At 38.2% G+C, this 19,712-nt stretch overlaps 1 protein-coding gene across 4 annotated transcripts in view; it reads right to left on the bottom strand.

Moving 5' to 3' along the window:
- LOC109556791 (mitochondrial adenyl nucleotide antiporter SLC25A24-like) overlaps positions 1-19,712 on the bottom strand; it is a 136,271-nt gene that overhangs the window by 68,356 nt on the left and 48,203 nt on the right. For all 4 annotated transcript variants that reach the window (XM_070785998.1, XM_070785997.1, XM_070785995.1 and 1 more), the window contains exons 2-3: positions 18,092-18,218; positions 8,130-8,217 (exon numbers count right to left, since the gene is read on the bottom strand). In XM_070785998.1, the coding sequence (XP_070642099.1) occupies positions 8,130-8,217; positions 18,092-18,161 (158 nt within the window). In that variant the 5' untranslated portion in view covers positions 18,162-18,218. The remainder of the gene's footprint in view (positions 1-8,129; positions 8,218-18,091; positions 18,219-19,712) is intronic.

Genomic DNA, 19,712 nt, shown 5'->3' with positions numbered 1-19,712 from the left:
AATGGAGATGAAGATGCTGTGCACCCTCACCAGAGGGAGCCTCTATTGCACCATCCTGGGACCAGGCCTGTGGCCGCCATAACCCCTGAGCCCTGGCTACTCCCCCCACGCACCCACATTTCAGGCCCCAGCAGCACGGCTGCTCTAGCACACATGTGTTCAAACCCCTGCTCTGTGGCTTCTTGGTTCACACCTACATCTCAAACACCAGAGCCACTGTGACTACAGGCTAGTTAGTGCCTTGGACCCCAGAGCCACAGTCACTGTACAAGAGCCTGCACTTCAATCCCCAGCTCTGTGGCTTCTCCATGCATGGTTGCACCACAGATATTGAAGGCACTGCCAGGGAGAACTAGCCAGCATGCTGAACCTTGGAACTACTGTCAATCCATGAGCATCTGTGCTCCAGACCCTGGCTCAAAGGCTGTTCCACAGGTACCCGCACATCAGTAGCTGTGCACTACCATCACAGGGGACCCTACAAGCTGGATCCAGCACCATGACTTATCCCCTTGGCTAGGACAGCTCCACTGGAGACAAGGAGATCAAGAGGTTTCCAGACGACTTGTGCATCAAAGACTCCAACAGTCCTCATCACTTTACAGACCTCTACAGCCTTGGCCATTGAGGATCCTGGTAATCTTCACTGATGCCAAAGTCAGCTGACAGAGTTGCACAGAAATTATGTCACTGGGCTTTTCACAGAATCAGAGCAGCCACATACCCCCCACTTGGCACCCTTGTACCTACCCACAAGTGAAGGTCTTTCCCCACCAAAACCACTCTGGAAAGTCTGAAAGACTTCAGACTTCATCAAATGTGTATATATCAATTCAAGGATACCAGAAACATGAAAAATCAATAAAACATGAGACTGATAAAAGAACACAATACTTTCCAGTTCAGTTCAGTTAAGTCACTCAGTTGTTTCTGACTCTTTGTGACCCCATGAATTGCAGAACGCCAGGCCTCCCTGTCCATCACCAACTCCCGGAGTTCACTCAAACTCATGTCCATCGAGTTGGTGATGCCATCCAGCCATCTCATCCTCTGTTGTCACCTTCTCCTCCTGCCCCCAATCCCTCCCAGCATCAGAGTCTTTTCCAATGAATCAACTCTTCGCATGAGGTGGCCAAAGTACTGGAGTTTCAGCTTTAGCATCATTCCTTCCAAAGAAATCCCAGGGCTGATCTCCTTCAGAATGGACTGGTTGGATCTCCTTGCAGTCCAAGGGACTCTCAAGAGTCTTCTCCAACACCACAGTTCAAAAGCATGAATTCTTCGGCGCTTAGCCTTCTTCACAGTCCAACCCTCACATCCATACATGACCACAGGAAAAACCATAGCCTTGACTAGATGAACCTTTGTTGGCAAAGCAATGTCTCTGCTTTTGAATATGCTATCTAGGTTGGTCATAACTTTCCTTCCAAGGAGTAAGCGTCTTTTACTTTCATGGCTGCAGTCACCATCTATAGTGATTTTGGAGCCCAGAAAAATAAAGTCTGACACTGTTTCCACTGTTTCCCCATCTATTTCCCATGAAGTGATGGGACCGGATGCCATGATCTTCGTTTTCTGAATGTTGAGCTTTAAGCCAACTTTTTCACTCTCCACTTTCACTTTCATCAAGAGGCTTTTGAGTTCCTCTTCACTGTCTGCCATAAGGGTGGTGTCATCTGCATATCCGAGGTTACTGATATTTCTCCAGGGAATCTTGATTCCAGCTTGTGTTTCTTCCAGTCCAGCGTTTCTCATGATGTACTCTGCATATAAGTTAAATAAACAGGGTGACAATATACAGCCTTGACGAACTCCTTTTCCTATTTGGAACCAGTCTGTTGTTCTATGTCCAGTTCTAACTGTTGCTTCCTGACCTGCATACAAATTTCTCAAGAGGCAGATCAGGTGGTCTGGTATTCCCATCTCTTTCAGAATTTTCCACAGTTTATTGTGATCCACACAGTCAAAGGCTTTGGCATAGTCAATAAAGCAGAAATAGATGTTTTTCTGGAACTCTCTTGCTTTTTCTATGATCCAGCGGATGTTGGCAATTTGATCTCTGGTTCCTCTGCCTTTTCTAAAACCAGCTTGAACATCAGGAAGTTCACGGTTCACATATTGGTGAAGCCTGGCTTGGAGAATTTTGAGCATTACTTTACTAGCGTGTGAGATGAGTGCAGTTGTTTGGTAGTTTGAGCATTCTTTGGCATTGCCTTTCTTTGGCATTGGAATGAAAACTGACCTTTTTCAGTCCTGTGGCCACTGCTGAGTTTTCCAAATTTGCTGGCATATTGAGTGCAGCACTTTCACAGCATCATCTTTCAGGATTTGAAATAGCTCCACTGGAATTCCATCACCTCTACTAGCTTTGTTTGTAGTGATGCTTTCTAAGGTTCACTTGACTTCACATTCCAGGATGTCTGACTCTAGGTCAGTGATCACACTATCGTGATTATCTTGGTCATGAAGGTCTTTTTTGTACAGTTCTTCTGTGTATTCTTGCCATCTCTTCTTAATATCTTCTGCTTCTGTTAGGTCCATACCATTTCTGTCCTTTATCGAGCCCATCTTTGCATGAAATGTTCCCATGGTATCTCTAATTTTCTTGAACATATCTCTGACTTTTCAGTAACTTATCTCAAAGAAATGGAGGTCTACAAATTGACAACAAATTCAAAATAATTGTTTTAAATAAGTTAAACAAGCTATAAGATAACACAGATAGACTACTCAATGAAATCAGGAAAAGAAACACATGGACAAGATTAGAGGTTCAACAGAGAGACAGAAATCATAAAAAAAGAATTAAAGAGAAGCTCTGGAGCTGAAGATACAATGAATGAAATGAAAAATGCAATACAGAATATCAACAACAGACTTAAGAAGGATAAAGAATCAGTGAACTCAAACACAGATCATTTGAAATTATCCTGTCAGAGAAGAATAAAAGAAAAAATGAGAAACATCTATATGAATTATGGACCCCATCAAGAAAAATATACACATTATGGGTGTCTGAGAAGGAAAGAGTGAGAAAAGGGGCTGCTGCTGCTGCTGCTAAGTCGCTTCAGTCATGTCCAACTCTGTGCGACCCCATAGACGGCAGCCCACTAGGCTCCACTGTCCCTGGGATTCTCCAGGCAAGAATACTGGAGTGGGTTGCCATTTCCTTTTCCAATGCATGAAAGTGAAAAGTGAAAGTGAAGTCGCTCAGTAGTGCCTGACTCTTAGTGACCCAATGGACTGCAGCCTACCAGGCTTCTCCATCCATGGGATTTTCCAGGCAAGAGTACTGGAGCGGGTGCCATTGCCTTCTCCAAAAAGGGCAGAAAGCGTCTTTAAAAAAAAATGGCTGAAAATTTCACCCAGATTTGAGGAGGCTTCCTTGATAGCTCAGTTGGTAAAGAATCTGTCTGCAATGGAAGAGACCCCGGTTCACTTCCTGGGTTGGGAAGATCTGCTGGAGAAGGGATAGGCTACCCACTCCAGTATTCTCAGGCTTCCCTTGTGGCTCAGCTGGTAAAGAATCCGCTTGCAATGCAGGAGACGTGGGTTAGAGATCCCCTGGAGAAAGAAAAGGCTACCCACTCCAGTATTCTGACCTGGAGAATTCCATGGACTGTATAGTCTGTGGGGTTGCAGTCAGACATAACTGAGTGACTTTCATTTTCACTTTTTCATGAACATCTAAGTACATGAAACTCAAAAGTCCCCATACCTAATGAGGACTTCTCCAAGACACATTATATCTGAATATCAAAAGTTAAAATTTTGGGGGCAGTAAAGGGGTTCAGTTCAGTCGCTCAGTTTTGTCTGACTCTTTGCAACCCCATGCCCTGCAGCATGCTAGGCCTCCCTGTCCATCACCAACTCCCAGGGCTTACTCAAACTCATGTCCATTGAGTTGGTGTTGCCATTCAATCATCTCATCCTCTGTTGTCCCCTTCTCCTCCTGCCTTCAGTCTTTCCCAGCATCAGGGTCTTTTCAAATGACTCAGTTCTTCAGATCAGGTGGCCAAAGTATTGGAGTTTCAGTTTCAGCATCAGTCCTTGCAATGAATATTCAGTACTGATTTCCTTTAGGATTGACTGCTTTGATCTTGCAGTCCAAGGGACTCTCGGGAGTCTTCTCCAACACCATAGTTTGAAAGCATCAATTCTTTGGGGCTCAGCTTTCTTTATGGTCCAACTCTCACATCTATACATGACTACTAGAAAAATCATAGCTCTGACTACACGGATGTTTGTTTGCAAAGTAATATTTCTGCTTTTTAATGCTGTCTAAGTTTGTCATAGCTTTTCTTCCAAGGAGCAAGCATCTTTTAATTTCATGGCTGCAGTCACCATCTACAGTGATTTTGGAGCCCACGAAAATAAGTAAAGGGGTAGAATTTTTGTATGCAAAGTTAACTTGTATTCAGCTTAAAATACTTTATAAGATGTTTTATGTAAGCTTCATGGTAATCACAAAGCAAAAAGCTATAACAGACAAGAGAAAGAGAAAGAGGTCAAAGCAATTACCACACAAAGTCACAAAATCAAAAAGGAAGATGGCTAGAGAAGAATAAAGGAACAAAGAAACTACAAGCCATTAAAAACCAATTAAGCAAATAATATGTAAGTCCTTTCTTATCAATGTGTGGGGAAGACAATGGCACCCCACTCCAGTACTCTTGCCTGGAAAATCCCATGGACAGAGGAGCCTGGCAGGCTGCAGTCCATGGGGTCACTAAGAGTCGGACTCGACTGAGCGACTTCACTTTCACTTTTCACTTTCATGCATTGTAGAAGGAAATGGCAACCCACTCCACTGTTCTTGCCTGGAAAATGCCAGGGATGGGGGAGCCTGGTGGGCTATAGTCCACGGGGTACAATGGCCAGAGAAGGCAATGGCAACCCACTCCAGTACTCTTGCCTAGAAAATCCCATGGATGGAGGATCCTGGTAGGCTATAGTCCATGGGGTCACTGAGGGTCGGACAAGACTGAGCGACTTCACTTTCGATTTTCACTTTCATGCATTGGAGAAGGAAATGGCAAACCACTCCAGTGTTCTTGCCTGGAGAATCCCAGGGACAGGTGAGCCTGGTGGGTTGCCGTCTATGGGGTCGCACAGAGTCGGACACGACTGAAATGACTTAGCGGCAACTTATCAATGATTAAATTCTCCAAACAAAAGTCATTGAGTGGCTGAATAAACTTTAAAAAACAACACTTAACTTCTTGCTGCCTAAAAGAGACTCATTTCAGCTTTAGGGATACACATAGTCTCAAGGAGAAGGGATGGGAAAAGATAATCCATGCAGATAGAAACCAAAATAGAGCAAAGTATGAATAACTTGAGTTTAATTCAAAAACTATAAAAAGAGACAAATAATGAGACTATATAATAATTAAGAGGTCACTTCATTAACAGACTATAATTATAATATTCATATATATTATATGAACCAAATATTGAACTAAATATATTAAGCAGATACTAACATATCTGAAGGTAGAAACAGCAATGAAAGAACAGTATAAGACTTCACTCTCCCACTTTCAACAACAGACAAACCATCCAGACAGAAAATCAGTGAAGAAATAATTAACGAACTACACATTGGACCAAATGAACCTAAAAAACAAATACAGCAGCAGAATACATAATCTTCTCCAGTGCACATGGAACATTCTCAAGGACCAATCATGTCTTAGGTCACAAAACAAGTCTCAACTTTAAGACTGAAATCATACCAAGTATCATTTCTGACAATAGTATGAAACTAGAAATCAATAACAAGAGGAAAACTGGAAAATTCACAAGTATGTAGATATTAAACAACACTCCTCTGAACAACCAGTGGGTGTAGGAAGGTATCAGAAGAGAAATAAAAAAGTCTTATGAGATGTGAAAATAGAAACACAACATAACAAGTCTTATGCTGCTAAGTCACTTCAGTCGTGTCTGACTCTGTGCGACCCCAGAGACGGCAGCCCACCAGGCTCTCCCATCCCTGGGATTCTCCAGGCAAGAACACTGGAGTGGGTTGCCATTTCCTTCTCCAATGCATGAAAGTGAAAAGTGAAAGTGAAGTTGCTCAGTCATGTCCAACCCTCAGTGACCCCATGGACTGCATCCAGGCAAGAGGACTGGAATGGGGTGCCATTGCCTTCTCCAACAAGTCTTAAAGCATGCGGCAAAAGCAGTTCTAAGAGGGAAGCGTATAGCAATAAATGTCAACATTTTTTTTTTTAAAGAAAGATCTCAAATAAACAATCTAATTGATCCCTCAAGGAATTAGAATAGAAGAAAAAACTAAGCCCAAAGTTAGCAGAAGGGAAAAAAATAATAAAGATCAGAGCAGAAATAAATACCAAAATCCAAATCCACAGAACAAAAGATCACCAAAATTAAAAGCTTGTTTGTTTAAAAAGGTAAACCAAATTGGCAAACTTTTAGCTGGACTAACTAAAAACAGAGAGAAAAGACTCAAATAAATAAAACCAGAAAAGAACTAGGAGACATTAAGACTGATGCCACAGGAACACAATGGGTTATAACACACTACTATGAACAATCTACAGAGAAGGCAATGGCACCCCACTCCAGTACTTTGCCTGTAAAATCCCATGGATGGAGGAGCCTGGTGGGCTGCAGTCCATGGGGTCGCTAAGAGTCGGACACGACTGAGCGACTTCACTTTCACTTTTCACTTTCATGCATTGGAGAAGGAAATGGCAACCCACTCCAGTGTTCTTGCCTGGAGAATCCCAGGGACAGGGGAGCCTGGTGGGCTGCCGTCTATGGGGTCTCGCAGAGTCAGACACGACTGAAGCAACTTAGCAGTAGCAGCAGCATGAACAATCATATGCCAACTAATTGTAAAATCTAAAAGAACTGGATAAATTCCTAGAAATATACAACCTAGCAAGACTGAATCATGAAGAAACGGAAAATCTGAACAGAGGAATGACTGAATAGACTGAATCAGTAAACAAAAATGTACCAACAAAGAAAGTCCAGGACCAGATGGTATCCCTGGTAAATTCCTTCCATAAAGAAGGAAATCTCACCATTTGCAATAACACAGATGGACTTTAAGGGCATGATGCTAAGTAAAACAAGTCAGACAGACAAAGACAAATACTATATGATCTCACTTATACATGGAATCAAAAGAAAGAAAAAGAAAGGAAAGAAAAAGACCTTATAGATAGAGAAAACATATTGGTGGTTACCAGAGGTGGAGGGTAAATCTTAAAAGCTCTCATCATTAAAAAAAATCTATAACTATATATGGTGACTGATGTTAACTAGACCTATTGAGGTGATCATTTCACATTATATACATATATTGAATCATTATGTTATACACCTGAAATTAATATAATATTATGTATCAGTTATACCCAAATTTAAAAAACAAGTAAATTTAAGTTTTAACTATAAGAAAGTGTTCTTATCATAAAATTAATAACAGTAATAAGAGGGTGGGAAGAAACTTTAAGAAGTGATGCATATGTTTATGGCATAGATTATGGTTATGGTTTCCCGGGTGTATGTGTATGTGCATGCTAAGTCACTTCAGTCACGTCAGACTCTTTGCGACCCCATGGACTGTGCCTGCCAGGCTCCTCTGTCCATGGGATTCTCCAGGCAAGAATACTGGAGTGGGTTGCCATTTCTTCCTCCAGGGGATATTCCTGACCCAGAGATCAAAGCCATGTCTCCTGTATTCACAGGCAGATTCTTTACCACTGAGCCACCAGGGAAGCCCTCCTGGGTACACACTTACCAACAAATTCATCAAGTTGGATACATAAATTATATACTTCTTTGTACTTCAACAAAATTTTTTTAAAAATTTAATCAATTACTTAAGAGAATTAAAACCATTCTTTGAACCAGAAGCATGAAGAATCTTTTTCTGAGGACTTTAAAAAGAATACTTCCTGTTTTAGTCAATAGCATTTCAACAAATTTCTTAGGGATCTTTCTTAAAACATTGTCAATAAAAGGTGACATTATCAGAAATAAAAAGAAAGGAAAGAAATGAAGGAAGAGAAGAAAGAAGCTACACTTATAACCACCAGGTACATGTTAAACAAAAATTAAAACTATTAAAAATAAGGGTAAGGGCTGACCTTTGTATAATCTTTTTTGCTTGAGTTTCAGAAATATTTATACCCAGTGATTTCAAAACAGCAATTATTTCTGAAGTTTCTATTATTCCTTTAAAAAAGTGAAAATATGTCAAGTTAACGAATCTGAAACAATAACAAGGCAAAATACACTTATAAGGCAATAGCCTTTAAAAGTCCACATATTTTATAGGCCTATCATCCCACACTCAAAACCCAAAGCTTTAAAAGTTCTAAAAACTTAAAGACTTTTTGTATGGCACCAAAATTCACTATATGACAAAACCTGCCTTAAGCTGATGTGAGGCTAATCTTAGTCAATTATTTTTCTAATCCAATACGGTTATTCATTTGTTTCACTGAAGAAATATTCATGTATATAATTGCACAGTGGTGCTCCAGACCCCACCTGGAGTATTATATCAGTTCACTTCAGTTCAGTCGCTCAGTTGTGTCTGACTCTTTGTGACCCCAAGGTCTGCAGCATGCCAGGCCTCCCTGTCCATCACCAACTGCCGGAGTTTACCCAAACTCATGTCCATTGAGTCGGTAATGCCATCCAACCATCTCATCCTCTGTCATCCCCTTCTCCTCCTGCCATCAATCTTTCCCAGCATCAGGGTCTTTTCAAATGAGTCAGCTCTTCACAACAGGTGGCCAAAGTATTGGAATTTCAGCCTCAACATCAGTCCTTCCAATGAACATTCAGGACTGATTTCCTTTAGGATAGACTGGTTGGAACTCCTTGCAGTCCAAGGGACTCTCAAGAGTCTTCTCCAAAGAAGAGTATTATATAACATATCACATATGTGCTACATTTCTTTTCTAAAAATCCAAATTCTAAACTTCTAATCATATCTGGTCCCAAGGGTTTCTAATCAGAGATTACAGATCTATAACAGATATTGATTATTGTACTTACTTGGAAAGAAAAAGCTAATTCTGAAGATCTGATTCAGGGGCATGAAAATAAGGCTACTCAACATTTTATAAGATAAGTTTTAAAAGAAATAGCCTACTTAAAATAAGATGGAACACCAAACTCTTTTTAACACAAGCATATCCGATGTTAAATAACTCAAAACTACTAATATATTTAATACAAGCCTATCACGCATTTCAATCTCACACTGCTAGATGTTCTGAAAGAAAAATTAAGTAGTCCATACTGTCCTCAAGCCCTAAACCACATATATAATCATGTTACTCCTCAAATGAAAAAAAAAAATCTTTAATTCTTCCCATGGAAACAAATAGTTGAGGATACCAAATATGAAAAAAATTATTTAAAAAATCAACTTTAGTGTCATCTAGATGAAAACTATATAATGTCAAAAAACTAACATAAATTCAGTCATAACTTATATTATACTTTACTAACCATAGCTGCATATGCATGCATTTAAAATATGCATAAGTAAAAAGAGTATACATATATATGAGATATATTATTTATGTAGCCTATAAACAAAGCCCAAATATTCATACGTAGAAACTCTGATTCTTTACAATGACTCTGAGGCCCCTAGTGTGGAATTTACTGGTGGAATTTATACAGGGTGGAATTTACTGGCCTGCCTAGAAAGTTTTTTTCAAATGAGGAAGCTGAATCCTCTGTCTTATGCCATTATATCCCATTATAATTTTCAAACACTATACAATAATTTTTTTTAATTTTTTAAAGTTTACTATTCAAATCACTATGCTAAATGTGAAAGAAGTCAAAGATTAATGAACCAACCACCCCAAGGAGTTTACCAGTTTGTATGCATGCACTAATTACTATAAAAATATATCACTCTGTGTTATTGTATATCATAGAAGAGCTATGAATAATGTGCAGTGGAAAGACAAAGGAATGAAAAACAAGAGTCACAAATGAAGTACTATAAAAGGATAAGCAAGAGACCACCAAAGAAACAAAAGCATTTCAACAAAAGGTAAAGTATAAACATGGTAAACTTATTTGTTTAACAAAGATAGACTGGGAACTTACACATAGCAGTAGAAAGCAGGATAGCAGATACTTTGGAGGGTGGTGGTGATTTGGAGAGGATACAAAATGGATCTTTCTGAGATGCTACTAATATTCTGCTTCTTTATCTGTATGTTGTTTTCATGTTGTATGTTTGCCTTGGAAAAATTTGTGAAGCTTTTGAAAGGTTGTTGTTGAATCACACGAAGACATGGGATTCTTGGCCCCCGGAGGAGAAGAATTCAATCCGGGGCCAGAGACGAGGCTCGATCTCTCAGAGCTTTTGTGTAATAAAGTTTTATTAAAGTATAAAGGACATAGAGAAAGCTTCTGACATAGGCATCAGAAGGGGGCAGAAAGAGTACCCCCTTGCTAGTGTTAGCAATGAAGTTATATACTCTCCAATGAATCCAAAGAATGTCTGGAAGTTGTAAAGACCTCACCAGACCAACCCCCATAATTTACATTTTAAAATAACAGAATTAGCCAGAAGGCTTAATGCAGAGACTGTCCTCAGGCAGGATACATTATTGTTATATAATCCTAAGGAATGTAGAGAAGGAAAAGTTTGTCCTTTCTTCCTCCTTGAGAATTCCAGAGCCCTCTCTCCTTGGGGACCCCTAGACTCCTTATCAACCTACCTAGGAAATGACTCTCTCACTTTTACTTATAATGTATGCACTTGGCTATATATGTTATATATCAATGAAATTTCCCCCCAAAAATAGTAATTTAGGGCCAAATTTGAAATGGCATTTTAACAAGCTATGTCTGACAATTTCTGCCTTTGTTCTCTCTGCAAAAAAAAAAACAAACAAAAAAAAAACAAAACCTTTCTTCAGGATAGAAAGCCCAAGTATAGTCATGTACTTATGGTCAATTAATCTACAAAAAAGGAGGCAAGTATATACAGTGGAGAATTCAAGAATATACAATGGAGTCTCTTCAATAGTGGTACTGGGAAAACTGGATAGATACATTTAAAAGAATGAAATTAGAACATTTTTAATACCATACACAAAAACAAACTCAAAATAGATTAAACACCTAAATGTAAGGCTATAAAACTCCTAGAGGAAACAGTAAGCAGAATACTCTTTAACAAAAATCGCAGGAATAATGTTTTGGATCTGTCTCCTAGAGTAATGGAAGCAAAAGCAAAAATAAATAAATGAGACCTAATTAAACTTAAAAGTTTTGCACAGACAAAGAAATCACAAAACAAAATGAAAAGACCACCTATGGACTAGGAGGAAATATTTGCAAATGATGCAACCAACAAGGGATTAATACCTAAAAACTACAAACAGCTCATACATCTCAATATTTTTTAAAAATAATAAGCAGGAGACATAAACTGACACTTCTCCAAAGAAGACATACAGGTTGCCATCAAGTATATGAAAAGATGCTCAACAACAGTAATTATTAAAGAAAAGAAAAATTACAGAAAGGTATCACCTCACAGCAGTCAGAATGGCTATCATTAAAAATCCAGAATAAAAAATGCTGAAGAGGACGTGGAGAAAAGGGAACCCTCCTAAACTACTGATGGGAATGTAAATTTGTGCAACCACTATGGAGAACAGTATGGCTGTTCCTTAAAAAGCTAAAAATAGAGTTACCACATGATCCCTACCAATCCCACTCCTGGGCCTATATCCAGAAAAGATGAAAACTCTAATTCGAAAAGATATATGTACCCCAATGTTCACTCCAGCATTATTTACCACCATTACTTTACCAACAGCCAAGATATGGAAGCAACCTAAAAGTCCACTGATGGATAGATAAAGAATATTCCATATATACAATAGAATATTAGTCATAAGAAAACATGAAATATTGCCATTTGCAGCAACACAGATAGACCTAGAGATTATCATACTAAGTGAAGTAAGTCAGACAAAGACAAGTATCATATGATATCACTTATACGTGGAGGCTAAAAAAATGATTCAAATGAGCTTATTTACAAAACCGAAACAGACTCACAGATATAGAAAACAAATTTATGGTTATCCCAAAGGAAAAGGATGGGGTAGAAATAAATTAGAAGGCTGAGATTAACACATACACGCTAACTGTGTAGAGGACATAAACAACAAGGTCCTACATGTATAGAACTATATTCAATATCTTGTAATAACCTACAATGGAAAAGAATCTGAAAAAGAATAATATACAACTATATAAATATATAAAGAACATATATAAGTAAATCAATTTGTTGTATACTTGAAACGAATACAACACTGTAAATCAACTATACTTAAACAAACAAACAAAAAATGAAAACACAGTGGAAGAGCAGAGATGAGTGGTACCATGTATTGACCTTCACATTAGGGGTGGCAAACACTATGGTCTACGGGGAGCGGATATCTGTACAAATGGAGTAAATGCTACTAAACCCCACTGATTTTTACCATGTTGTAAAGTTATCATGGATGTGAGTCTGAGTGAACTCTGGGAGCTGGTGATGGACAGGGAGGCCTGGCGTGCTGCGATTCATGGGGTCAGAAAGAGTCGGACACGACTGAGCGACTGAACTGAACTGAAAGTGGGTCATATGTTTCATTTTAAAGAAAATTGAATTTTTATATAAAATCTTCCAATTTTTATATGTTAAATAAAAAATAATTTCTTAAAAAATCTTTCTTTCCAACTCTGTTTATATATTGACCCAGAAGAAAACTAAATTGTTCCTGAGCACAATTAAAGTCTCCCTCTATCACTTGTATAGCAATTATCATAGTCTAGCTTGTGTATGGCTATTCATTCTTTTTTTTTTACATTTAAATTTATTTATTTTACTTAGAGGCTAATTACTTTACAATATTGTATTGGTTTTGCCCCAAAACTGTCTGCTTCTGAAAATCCTTGTTAACACAGTTCCTAGTGCTCTAGCTCACATAACTGCTCAAAAATTCTCTGTTTCATTGACCTATAATTACATTAAGTAATTAATCCTTATGCAAAAGAAGTTAAAATTTCAAGCTATGATGTAGAGAAAAATTAGGTAATGTAATTCAGAATATAATCAATACCTATGGACTGAATGGGAGATTCAATGTTGTCTTTAATTATATAGAGCAAGTGTTCACTGAGAAAGATGGGCTTGAAATGGATTTGCTAGAGTAACAGTAGTTAGATGCATGGAGAGGAAGACTGTGACTATTCCAGTCCTGTAATTCCAGGGGGAAATGCAAACTATTCCACTTCTATACTACAGATTATTTTGCTAAGTTAACAAGCCATCTCAAATTTTACTGGTTTAATAAGAATGTATTTGATGATAGTATGCAATCAGAATTTGGTTCAACACATTGGTTCTTCTGCTGATTTTACCTGGGTCACTCATGTGAATTCAGTGATCTAGAGGTTTGACCATAGCTGAAAATCCAAGATGGCTTCACTCACATGTCTTTTACATCAGATGGAAATGTAGCACAGATGGAAATGAAATAGGCCACCCTAATGGCAGAAAGTGAATAGGAAGGTGAAGGTGAAAGAGGAAGGTGAAAGAGGAGAGTGAAAAAGCTGGCTTAAAACTCAACATTCAAAAAACTAAGATCATGGCATCCGGTCCCATAACTTCAAGACAAAAAGATGGGGAAAAATGGAAACTGGCAGACTTTATTTTCTTGGGCCTCAAAATCACTGCAAATGATAACTGCAGCCATGAAATTAAGACACTTGCTCCTTGGAAGAAAAGCTATGACAAACCTAGATAGTGTATTAAAAAACTGAGACAAAGGTCCATCTAGTCAAAGCTATGGTTTATCCAGTAGTCATGTATGGATGTGAGAGTTGGACCACTAAGAAAGCCAAGCACTGAAGAATTGATGCTTTTGAACTGTAGCATTGGAGAAGACTCTTGAGAGTCCCTAGGACAGCAAGGAGATCCAACCAGTCCATTCTAAAGGAAATTAGATATGGCCAGACAGTTTCATGGCAGTAAAGTTGACTTTATAGTACCAATAAAAGCACCTTGCAAAAAACAAAAAAATAAAATAAAATAAAGGAAATCAGTCCTGAATATTCCAAGGACTGATGTTGAAGCTGAAGCTCCAATACTTTGGCCACCTGATGCAAAAAGCCAACTCACTGGAAAAGATCCTGATGCTGGGAAAGATTGAGGGCAGGGGGAGAAGGAGATGACAGAGGACGGGATGGTTGAATGGCATTGCCCACTCAATAGACATGAATTTGAGCAAACTCCAGGAGATAGTGAAAGTGAAGGAAGCCTGTCATGCTGAAGTCCATGGGGTTGCAAAGAGTGGGACATGACTCAGGGACTAAACAACAATAATGGTCCTAATGGTTGAAGCAAGTCAAATGGCCAAGCCCAGGTCAATGTGGCTCAGGGTTACACAAAGGCATAAACCCTGTAGATGAGGTTCACTGAAATACCAAATGTATTACTTAGCATTACTGTTCTCATACGTAAAAGGTAGCTGCTATGAGGACTGCATGAGACAAAAATAAGATATAGAAGATAAAGCAGCTAAAACAGGCATGGCAGATGGTAAAGTACAAAAATTTCTAGTTTCTTTCCCACCATTTTCCCAATCTAAAAAAAAAAAAAAAAAAAACTCCTTCCAAAAAAGAACCTTAATGATGAAATTATGTCTAAGAATTACTTCATTTCACGTATTTATGACCACACTCCAAGGACATTCTGGCTCCGCAGAAGTAGGGACTCAGATACTTCTTGAGAGAAGTTAAGCAGATCAGTTCACATTGGGCCTTGAATGCTTCCAGCTAGTGAATTTGATAGTATAGTACACCAGCCCACAAGCATCCTCTTGCCTCCATTGATTGGCATAAGGCCTGGAAACCCTCCTGGGACACAGAAAATGCAGTGGTAAAAATTGAATCCTATTATTAGTGTTTTATACACATTAATATGTGATGAACTGGGAGAGTCTCAACAATGTTGTCAGGAAGGACAAGAAGGGAAAAGATATCATGTACAGAGCCAGATCCAATAATAGGATTTGGGGGGAAAGATTGGCTCCACAGTCAATGATGCACAACAGGTGTACACCCGTGGCGGATTCATGTGGATGTATGGCAAAACCAATACAATATTGTAAAGTAATTAGCCTCCAATTAAAATAAATAAATTTAAATTTTTTTTAAAAAGGAGAAAAAAAAAAAAAAGAAATTACCTTATCCCAGCCAATCTAGAAACACTCTGGGAGAAAGTAGCAGCATGTTCATATGAATTTAAAAAGCTGTACTTTGAGGCCCAAAATATGCTGCACTGGACAATTTCTGATTAAGCAAATAAGAGGGAGGACTGTATTTGTTTCCTTGGGCAGTTGTAATAAAGGACCACAATCTGGGTAGCTTAAATAGGAATTTAAGCCAAAAGTGATTATTGGCCAAAATATTGGCCAAAATATGGCCAAAAAATGATGAAGGCCAAAAGTCTGTAAAACCAAGGTGTTGGCAGGGCCATGCTCCTTTGGAAGATGCTACGGAAGGATCTGTTCTGTATTTCTCTCCTAGTGTCTGGTAGTCTCAGGTATTTCTTGGCTTACAGACACATCACTCCAAGCCTGACTCCATTATCAAATGGCTACTTCATATTATCTCCCTCTGTGCATGTCTGTCCCTGTATCCAAATTTCCCCTTTATGTGACACCTGTCCTATTGGGCTTCCCTGGTGGCTCAGACAGTAAATCTGCCTGTAATGCAGGAGATCTGGGTTTGATCCCTGGGTCAGGAAGATCCCCTGGAGAAGGGACAGGCTACCCACTCCAGTATTCTTGGGCTTCCCTGGTGGCTCAGACAGTAAAGAATCTGCCTGCAATGCAGGAGATCTGGGTTTGATCCCTGTGTTGGGAAGATCCTCTGGAGAAGCGCATGGCTACCCACTCCAGTATTCTTGCCTGGAGAATTCCATGGACAGAGGGTATTGGGCATACCCTAATGACCTCATTTTTCTTGGTTACTTCTATAAAGACCTATTTCCAAATAAGATCACAGTCTGAGATCTGGGGGGTTAGGACTTCAACTTATCTTTTAGGGTATACAATTCACTCCATTGGAGAAGGAAATGGCAACTTACTCCAGTATTCTTGCCTGGGAAAACCTATGGACAGAGGAACCTGAGGGGCTATAGTCCATGGAGTCACAAAAAGTCGAATACAAATTAGTAACTAAACAACAACAAATTCAATCTGTAATAGAGGAGGTATTCCCATTCATAACCACAAAAAGCATCATGGCCAAGGTAAATTGTCTGAGCTTTACAGAAGTGTGGTCACTGAGGAGGCAGCAATGATGACACAAAGCAGGCGCCTCAATCAGAACAGGGCCTCTGCAGGTCTGCTAGGGCCTGCACTCTGCAGTGCAGGTGGGCGGCAGCTCTGGTAGCCACAGTAGAGCTTCACACCTACTGTCACGGCTCAGATGCTAAAAACAAAAGAAGCCAGTAGGAATTCAGACAAGAGCTCTTCCAGAATGGTGCCACTTCAGGACTTGCCTGTGATGTTCCAGTTTGACCAGTCAAGGCAGAAATTAAAAGATCTATATTGCTATATCATTACATTACTTTGGATGGCCATCTAGCCTCAAAAAGAGTATTTTCTATTATTACCAAGAGCTGTAAGCTCTGATTTTCAGAGACAATAGTAATACATTTTTTACTAGGGGTTTCCTACTTTCACTGATTATGATACAGTGCATTTTCAGCTTACAAATGACGATCGTGGTGGTAATCATCAATAATGGAGTGAAATTCCAGAAGAGCACAAGAGTAGAACTATCAGTGTTAGATCAACAGCAAATGATGACCAGGTCTAATTCATAGATATGAATGAGTAGTACTTCTAAAGCTTCTGGATACTATTTAAGTAGGAGGGCCCACAAAGGCCTAAACTTTCTCCTGGAAGGTAAATGGAAGCTTGAAACCTATGGTTTGGATATTAAGGGAAATACAACCACTTCTGTGCTTATAGGTCACTAAAGCTTGTAACATTCAGGTTACACTTTGTCTTACAAAGAATTCATCAGTGAAATCCTTAAAACATCTTTTCTGGTATACTTAGGATTTTTCAATTAAAAAATTCGACTTCACAAAATTTTAAAATTAATATGTTTCATAAATAAAGTATACTTAATTTCTAATTACCCATGATGAATTAGCCATATGTGAATGCAGAAATGGTATTCTACTTTTACATTTATTCTCTTTGATTTAAGGATTTGTAACAAAATACGAGTATTCCTTTCCTCTGCAAATCAGCATGGATATTGATTGTATGTATAAAAGACTGGAAACATTCTAAATGTTTAAAAATATGGGATTGATTAGATACATCTACTCACCAACTGAATATTTCAAAGTCATTAAAAACTGTGCTTGCAAAGAACATTAAATGAAGTGAAATGCTTACACTGACATTAAACAAAAAAAGTAGGACATCAAACTATACATATAGTGTGGCCACAATTTCACTTAAAGAGAAAAAGACCAAGAAAGAGATAGAAACAAAAAGTCTAAAAGGAAATATAAAAATATATTAAAATGTTAAGCCTGATCTCTAGACAGCAAGGTCACAGGTAACTGTTTCTTTCTATCTGTTATCTCTCTGTGTTAACTAACTTTCCTACAACTGAAATATTTTCAAAGTCAGCTAGAAAACAACAAATGTTAATGATTTTAATCACCATGATACTTTTAGCTCATATATTCCAAAAAAGTGAAGAGGTCTACTTATTAAGCCAAGAAATTTTAAATTCAGAAGACAAAAAACAATTTTATTAAAGATATGACTAACCCCACAGAAATTTTAATACTAATAAATATCATTCACATATTACTCTTAGAAATTAAAAAATTACCACAAGACAAGTAATAGATATAACTGAGTATTTGATAGTGGGAGTAAGTTAAAAGCTAGTAAAAACATCCTTTAGTATTCACAGTTATTATTCATGTTAATCTAACTGTGGATAAAACACACACACACACCATCATTATTTTTGTCCAGACTATTAAATGCCAGAGTCATTTTTCTCTCGTGGTCTTTAACGTAGCGCATAAAATCTTCAAAGTTCAATCCAGAATCAGCATTGGTATCTACAGTTTTATAAATATCCTATAAGAAAGAAGAAACTCATTACAGAGATATATAGCAAGTAAAGCTACTATACCATGTTAACATTGGCACATTTCACTCATACTAATTACAATTTCTACCCACATTCATTGTCCTAGTTTTTCAGTCACAGCTACAAAGTTAAATACATTCGGTGATTTTTAATTTGTTCAATACTTAAGTCAAAACTCATTTCAAATAATTATGAGTCGTACATGTAAGTAAGTGTTTACTTAAGGTAAAAAAATGAATGCCATATACCTTGAGGGAATAAAGATAGTAAGTAAGGTATATAGTCTTTGCAATCAGAGACCTCATACTCCATTAAACTCAATGGGATAAAATATGTGAGATTCCAATATGACCCACAGATTATGATTTGAGATGTAGCTTTATGAAGAGTATATGTTCAAACCTCACTAAGGTGCTCTGCTTTTTTGAACAAAAAATGAATAATTTTAAAATGCATTATCATATATATTTCTAGGAGTTTCCTATCTCAAAGGCATAGATCATGTCTTATTCATCTTTGTACCATAAATGCCCAGCATAGAGTATGGCATACCAAGGTCCTTAATCTACATTTGTTGAATTAATACTGTGAACTGGGCAATGCACTATGCGGTAGGGATTAAAAGACAGGAAGATGCAATCTCTGCCCTGAAGGAAATTACAGACTAGTAGAGACCATTCACATAATAAAAGAGAATTTGTTAGGTGATGTGATGGGAATGTATTCAAGGTACAGTGGAGTGTGGGAGGATTCAGGAGAGTCTTCACAGAGGGAGAGGACTTGAACTGAGAACTACAAAGAATAATTGGCATTAGCTAGGCAGACCAATGGGACAGGGCATTCCAAGAATATGTGACAGTATTTGTAAGCAAGCAGAACATATATTAGTTAGAAAAAATACAGTAATGATGATAATGATAACAGCTAATATTTATTGAGCACTTCCTTTTAAGCACTTTATATATACAATCTCATTTAATCATTATAACAACCCTAAATATTTCTAATTTGCTAAGGACAAAATGCAAGGGAGAAAAGTAGGAGATAAGGTAGGCAGGGGAGAGATCATGAGAACTTACATGTCACAAAATGGATTCCAAATTAATTCTGTAGGTAGTATTTCCCAGTAAGTGGGATGATATATGGGGCTTACATGGAAACAATATTAACATTAAATCACAGTGAGAAAATTATTCATATTTAATTATCTTCCAACCCTCCTGATTACATCATTGAGAATATCTGTTTGGAGCCAATATGTCTCAGTACTTCCCAACTTTAAAAAAGTCCAAGAATAGTAGCAACCCCTTCCCCACCTTCTGCACTTTCAGTTGTTGTTCAGTCACTAAGTCATGTCCCATGCTCTGCAGTCCCATGGACTGCAGCACGCCAGGCTCCTCTGTCCTCCACTATCTCCTGGAGTTTGCTCAAATTCATGTCCATTGAGTCAGTGATGCTACTGAACCAGCTTATCTTCTGCT

This window comes from Bos indicus, chromosome 3 (genome assembly GCF_029378745.1).
Source record: "Bos indicus isolate NIAB-ARS_2022 breed Sahiwal x Tharparkar chromosome 3, NIAB-ARS_B.indTharparkar_mat_pri_1.0, whole genome shotgun sequence".
Lineage (NCBI taxonomy): Eukaryota > Metazoa > Chordata > Mammalia > Artiodactyla > Bovidae > Bos > Bos indicus.
This window is presented reverse-complemented; position numbering and strand designations above follow the sequence as displayed.